Raw genomic sequence first — 7509 nt, forward strand, 5'->3', positions numbered from 1 at the left:
CCTGGAACCCTCACCACTTTAATGTTTCCTAAGGAAATCATCTCACACTATCAGACCTAACCAAAAGGCCACCTCTTAAATCTCTAGTGAACTTCCACGGCAGCATGGTTGTGGTACAGCAAGTGAAATCACCCACCCAGAGCCACCTTTGTACTTCAGTTATTCAAGTGCTTTTTGCCTTCAAAACTATGTACACGATTCATGAATAGGATTCTGCCTCATCTACTACACCTTCCGCATGGCAGATGTTCAAACATATGATGCACTAACTTTACATTTTTAATCTTTGCTTGTGACTAGAAACAACCTAAATGTCTATCAGTAGAGGTCCATACACACCCAGTATTGCATATTATAACATCACTCAGAATTATGTAACTCTATATCCACGTGATAACTGCTGTCCTATGCACAAAGCAGTATTAATTTTTGCTACCAATGAAAACAAGACAAACATACCCTGTAAGAGCAGTCTGAAAATTATTCCAAATGATGAGAAATTCACAGAAATGACTGACAGCATATGAATACAGAAGCAGATTACAGGGAAGGGTACAAGGCCTGTGAAGTATGGAATATACAGGATCTGGATTACTGACAAGCAAGAATGAGGAAACTTCATAAAGGAAGAACACAGTAGAAATGAGGGAAAAGACTGAAAATAAAAGTAGATATAACAGTCATTTCTTATAACCATAAACATGTCTACCCACCTGATTATTCTCTGTTTCCCAGTGAATCACTTGATTATCAGATCCTCCAGAAACTAATTCAGTAGAAGGAGCTGAAAAAAAATCATACCTCAGTAAACATTTTAATTCTTTTCCAGCTATTTTGAAAAATTTCAAAGCTATAGAAAAGATAAAAGAAAACTCATATACCTTTACCTAGCTTCACCAACTGTTTAGATTTTGCCATATTTGCTCAATTACCTTGCTCTATGTACACACACACACCCTTTTTGTTTTTGACAAACGATTTAAAAATAAGTTGGAGGGACTTCCCTGGTGGCGCAGTGGTTAAGAATCTGCCTGCCAATGCGGGGGGATGTGGGTTCGAGTCCTGGTCCAGGAAGATCCCACATGCCGCGGAGCAACTAAGCCAGTGCGCCACATCTACTGAACTTGTGCTCTAGAGCCTGCGAGCCACAACTACTGAGCCCACATGCCACAGCTACTGAGCTTGCGTGCCACAACTACTGAAGCCTGCCTGCCACAGCTACTGAAGCCCGCGCACCTGGAGCCCATGGTCCACAACAAGAGAAGCCACCACGATGAGAAGCCCACGCACCGCAACAAAGAGTAGCCCCTGCTCGCCACAACTAGAGGAAGCCCGCGTGCAGCAACCAAGACCCAACGCAGCCAAAAATAAATAGATAAAATAAATAAATATACAAACAAACAAACAAAAATAAGTTGGAGACATGATGACCTCTGATCCTTAAATATTTTACCATTTTTCCCAAGAACTGGAACATTCTCCTGCATTACCACAATACAATTATCACATTCAACAATTTTAATACTGATACAGTATTGTTATGTAATACATAATCCATCTTAAAATTTCCCCAAATTGTCCCAGTAATGTATTTTATAACTTTTTTTTAAGTTAGAATCTAAGGACCACACATTGCGCATTTGGTTGTCACATCTTTTTAGTCTCCTTTAATCTTGAATAGTTTCCCAGTTCCCTCCTTTTTTGTGACAATGAGAGTCCAGGCCAGTTGTTTTGCAGAATGTCCCTCAATCTGGATATGTCTGGTTGTTTCCTCATAAGATTCAGGCTAAACACTTTTGGCAGAAATAACACATATGAGACATTACAGTCAGCTGCTGCTATCAAGTAGTACATGACATATTTTTGAGATCACATTTCAAAATACCTCTTTTAAACATTTACAACTTTTTGTTGAAGACAGAAGAAAAAGGGAGTAAGAACCAAAAAAGGGGGAAATAATCTAACATAATTTTGGTTTGGATTTTGCATCCATTTGCTTCTTCTGGCTTATGTCTAGATGGTTAGGTTAAGAAGCTGGGGGACTGTCTAAAGAACATTACATTTATACTCAGAAGTCCCAGGTTCACGTCCTAACCCTGCTGCCAGCCAGCTGTGATCTTGGACTTTAATTTCTTCACGTGTCACAGAAATTAAGCCATTTACCTAACTACGTGCTTTTGATAATTACTATAAGGTACATGAAGGTAATGTGTTAAAAATCAGACATTTTAAAAATATGAAATGGTATTATTAGAATTTTATATGTCACTGATACCTGGGTTAGAAAGAATACATGAGTTATCTGACAGTGGAGCCAAATCTGAGAAAACCAATCATAATAGAGATTACAGTGATACACAAGCAGTTCATTTTACGTAACCTCTTTTAAAGGGAAAATAAAACATACAAGCCCAAATTAATATTTTATAACAAATCCCTATACTGAGATTCAAGTAGTCTTTGATGTCATTTGGTGGCAGTTAATATAATTACAATTGTGTTTTAGTATCTGCACTAACAGCCACTCTTTCTAAGATTTAATGGTTTTTACTGACCTACTGCGACTAATCCTGCATCACCAACCGAGGTAAGTAGTTTATTAAACTTTTTTTTTAATGTCACAGATAAAAATCATAACCAAGTGGCACTAATTTAGGAAATTCTGCATTTGTGCCTAGCTCAGAATGCTCTCAATACATATTTAATAAACAGAATAATAAATAAAATTAATTGAGAATCCATAAAAATACTACTGGAGGTATATTTAAGACACCTGAGGAAATTCCATAGGATTTTAGAAGCCCACCTAAAAGCATTCTTAATTAAAAATTCTGGAGCTATGGAATCTTAGAGATGGAAGAGACCTGGAGATAATCTAGTCCAGCAATTCTCAGACATTTTGATATCAGGATTCCTTTATACTCTTAAAATTTTTTCAGGACCCCAAAGACCTTTTGTTTATATAGGCTATATGTACCAATATTAACCACATTAGAAATTAAAACTGAGAAATATGAAAAATACTTGTTTATTAGTTTACTTAAAAATAACAATGAACCCTATTAACATAAATAACATTTTTATGGGGGGAACCTTGTATTTTCCAAAACAAAAAATTAATAAGAAGAAAGGCACTGTTTTATATTTCAGCAAATCTCTTTAACGTCTGACTTTATTAGAATTCAGCTGGATTTTCATATCTGCTTCTGTATTTAATCTGTTGCAATATCCCACACCATGCAGCCACTGGAAAATGGCACTGCATACTTGTGACGGAATGAGAATGAAAACTAGGAATAACTTCTTATTATTCCGAAAATAATTTTGACCTCACAGGTCAAATCACTAAGGGTCTCCTGATTCAGTCCAAACATTTACTTTTCATATGTTACTAAGATGAAACTGGGGTCAAGAGAGATGCAATGCCCTGCCTAAAAAAACAATAGTTTGTCTGTGGTAGAAAGAGACCTAACAAGCCAAATCTTTTGAATCCCAACCTGGGCCTCAACACAGGCCCTGATTACAGGCTTTGGGATCAAAAGCAATGGTGGGGTCTTGCCTCAGTAATGGGCTGCCTCTACCTTCATCCTAAGCACCGCTGTGTTATCCATGCTTCAATTGCTATAAAATAAAAGTACAGGTCAGATAGTTCACTGGGCATATCATTTTTCTTCTATTTTCTAATGGCATAATATCAGATAAGCTAATGCTAAATTAAGAAAAGTCAGATTAATACTTACAACCATCCTGTTTACAAATCCACTGTATGCAGTTGACTCGAGCAGTGTGACCATTCAGGTTGGTAATAACAACACTTTTCTTTAGAGAAGAAAACACTTGTTAGTAAATTAGGATTTATCCTACAGAGGAATTAATGAATTAATAAACATCAGATTTCAGTGTTTTTGATGCTAATAAAAAGTTCAGTATTACTTCAAACAGAATCACCTTCCTTTATGAACTATTAACCATGGCTTAAATCATCCATTCACTTTTTAATTCATTCCTGCCTTTCTCCCCACTCCACATTCACTCACCTCTGTCCTCTTCTTGTCTGGGAAGCCTGTGAAATCCCAGACCAGATAAGGACCTTGTTCCCACATATCTTAGGGCCTACTTCTACCATGCTTGCACCAATTTGAGAATTTGGTTGACAAAAAAACCCTTCAAGAGAGGAATTCGTGATTAATGGATACAAATTCGTGGCTCACTTTGTATGCCTTGGCTGATCTGGTGTTGGGTTCTTCAGCCTTAATGACCCAAGGTCACCAGGCCACAACTACTAAGGTCCTCAAACATCAGATCCCTTCAGGGCCTACAGCCAGGTTCCCTGCAGACCCTCAGATTGCTGCTTTCACCAATGTCACTCCACACTTGGGCTTTTCTTCCCCCACTGCTGAAGACTCTATTCCTACTGAGCCCTCCACTTTATAGGTCCTTTCTCTATTGATTGCCTAGAGCACTGGCTTGATACCTACTTGTATGTCAACAGGAATTCTCATGGCTGAGAAAAAGGTTTACAGGGGTAAATGTGCATAAACTAACATATTTCACATATGGGTTGAGATTAGGAAACAATTTAAAGCATTTCATTGTCTTTCTCACTAGAATCAGAATTCCTTGACGGGCAGGAGTTATTACCCATTATCTTTGTGTCATCACCACTCAGTTCAAGGTTAGCCCATAAAGGGTCTTCAAAAGTTTGCTGAATGAACATCACCCCCAAAACTTTACTTTAGCATCTGACGTGTTCTTATTCTTATATTTCATTAAATACCCAGCTAACAAATATTTAACAAAACAAAATAAGTACTTTTTAGGCTCCATATACTTTTTTTTGATGTTAAAATCCCCTAACATGGCCAGCAGATTATCATTAAAAATAAAAATGTGATAGAGGGCATGGGGCACAAACCCATTAAACAGCTGCAGAAAGACAGGCTTCCAAAGCCTTGGTTAATAGCCATTGTAAAGTTTACCCTTGGTTTTAAATGCTTTATCTTGCCAGTTAACAGTGCATGGTAATAACAAAACAAAAACTGAGAGGAGATGAGCAAGGGCAAGATAAGAAAAATGAATACAATTATTTCATTTATAAGTTCAAATCTGCAACGGATATGAGGATGACGGAATTTTTTTTAATTGAAGTATACTTGATTTACAACATTTCAGCTACATTTCAGTACAACAAAGTGATTCAGTCATATATATATATGTATTCATTTTCAGATTCTCTTCCATTGTAGGTTATTACAAGATATTGAATATAGTTCCCTGTGCTATACAGTATGTCCTTGTTGTTTATCTATTTTATATATAGTAGTGTGTATCTGTTAATCCCAAACTCCTAATTTATCCCTCCCCCCTTCCCCTTTGGTAACCATAAGTTTGTTTTCTATGTCTGTGAGTCTATTTCTGTTTTGTAAATAAGTTCATTTGTATCATTATTTAAATTCCACCCATAAGCAATACCATACGGTATTTGTCTTTGATTTACTTCACTTAGTATGATAATCTCTAGATCCATCCATGTTGCTGCAAATAGCATTATCTCATTCTTTTTTATGGCTGAGTAATATTCCATTGTGTATATATATACCATATCTTTATCCATTCATCTGTTGATGGAAACTTACGTTGCTTCCATGTCTTGGCTAGTGTAAACAGCACTGCTATGAACAATGGGGTGCACATATCTTTTTGAATTAGAGTTTTTGTCTTTTCCAGATATATGCCCAGGAGTGGGATTGCTGGATCATACAGTAACTCTATTTTTAGGTTTTTAAGGAACCTCTACACTGTTCTCCATAGTGGCTACACCAATTTACATTTCTCCCAACACACTGTAGGAGGAGGGTTCCCTTTTCTCCACACCCTCTCCAGCATTTATTGTTTGTAGACTTTTTGATAATGGTCATTCTGACCCGTGTGAGCAGAAACCTCATTGTAGCTTTGATTTGCGTTTCTCCAATAATTAGCGATGTTGAGCATCTTTTCATGTGCCTGGTGGCCATCTGTATGTCTAGGATGATGGAATTTTTAATCAAATTAATAAAGCAGTAAGATAAGAAAAACATAATATCTATCTCCTGCACTGCATTTTAATTTCCAGCACTTTACTTTTTATACTGAGGCTCCTTTTGAAAAGCAACACTAACTGCATTGTCCAAAATTAGCCAGGGGGGGATGAGGTCATGATGAACTCTGGGAAGAATGCAGAAACTAGTCACTTGAGAAGTTTGATAGGGAAAAGGCCAAGGGTGCAGTTCAGGGAATAGGTAAGTCCTGCCTTACACCTAGTGCTTAGGGTCCCTATCCCCTATGACCTTTACCCCAATGGCACTTTCTTTAAAATGTCCATTCTCAAAGCTAAAACACAAGTGATATGTCTTTGAAATTCAAGAAAACAAAAGCTTATTTGGTAACACTAAGGGAAACACAGAAATGAGATAGCATCTGTGTGATAGCTTCAACCCATACCTAAACTGCACATCTTTTAAAGCTCAAACTGATTCTTTAACAGTACTACAGTTCCCACAGGCGGCTTCGGAAAAGGTTGTCATCATTTGAGATTCTACCTGGGGCTAACAGGCCACTTGTAGGACATGGTGACCCCAGGCTGACGCAGCGCACGAGAGGGCGAGGGGCGAGTCCCGCTCTCCAGAGCCAGACTCCTCGCCCAGACACCCTCCCCGAAGCGGACAGGACAGCACAGCCGGTCTCCACACTCTGGAGCGGCGTCTACAGTCCGCCCCAAGAACACCCAGCATATTTGGCCCCAGAAGCACACGGGGTCGGGCGTATGGCCACTTCTCTTACCTGAGGGTCATAGAGCACCACGGAACAGGACGTGCCGAAGGCCAGAAGTCCTCCGGGCCCGGAGGTCCAGCTCAGGGCTCCCCGCACCCGGTTCGGGCAGCAAAACACGTGAGAGGTCTCCAGCACAGGTGCCACCATGTTGCTGCCTGGTCAGCGGCCGAAAGCTGGGCACGCACTTCCGCCCTCGGAGCGGAACTGCTCGGCCGCCGCGTCTCCCGCTGGCGTTATCCGCACCGCGTTTCCAAGGCGGCCGGGGGCGGGACGGGGGCGACCCCACCCACCTCCCCTGCCAGTGGTCCTCAGTGCCCGGTTGCCTCTACCAGCGCCTGTCTCCTGGATCTTGGCCCAGGGCCCAAGCACGGCCTCCGTCCCAGGAGGGAATACCCGACCGGAACACCTCAGGACCCTCTAGAAAGACCCGGGGCTCGTGTGCCAGGGCAGCGGTAGGAGCGTTCCACTGCCCCTCACGGCCGGGCTCCCAGCACCATACGGGGCTGGCTCGGTGGGGAGCCTTGGCGAGAGTGTCGCCGGCTTCAGAGAGGCGAGGGCGCAGAGGGGCTCGAGGAAAGAGCCCCCGACTGATCTCGGCGCTCAGAGCTCACCCGGACCGCGTCTCCGCCCCCTCCCGCCCTTGCGAGCCCCGCGGAGCCGGCAAACCGGCGGACGCGCGGATCCGCTTGCCAGGGACGG

At 41.1% G+C, this 7509-nt stretch overlaps 1 protein-coding gene across 1 annotated transcript in view; it reads right to left on the reverse strand.

Annotated features, from left to right (window-relative positions):
* Nucleotides 1-7490, reverse strand: part of ELP2 (elongator acetyltransferase complex subunit 2) — a 43290-nt gene extending 35800 nt beyond the window's left edge. The window contains exons 1-3 of the mRNA XM_060170199.1: nt 6820-7490; nt 3741-3819; nt 714-784 (exon numbers count right to left, since the gene is read on the reverse strand). Coding sequence (XP_060026182.1) covers nt 714-784; nt 3741-3819; nt 6820-6957 — 288 coding nt within the window. The 5' untranslated portion in view covers nt 6958-7490. The remainder of the gene's footprint in view (nt 1-713; nt 785-3740; nt 3820-6819) is intronic.
* Nucleotides 7491-7509: the final 19 nt, after the last annotated feature.

The sequence above is a fragment of the Lagenorhynchus albirostris genome, chromosome 14, assembly GCF_949774975.1.
Source record: "Lagenorhynchus albirostris chromosome 14, mLagAlb1.1, whole genome shotgun sequence".
NCBI classification, from domain to species: domain Eukaryota; kingdom Metazoa; phylum Chordata; class Mammalia; order Artiodactyla; family Delphinidae; genus Lagenorhynchus; species Lagenorhynchus albirostris.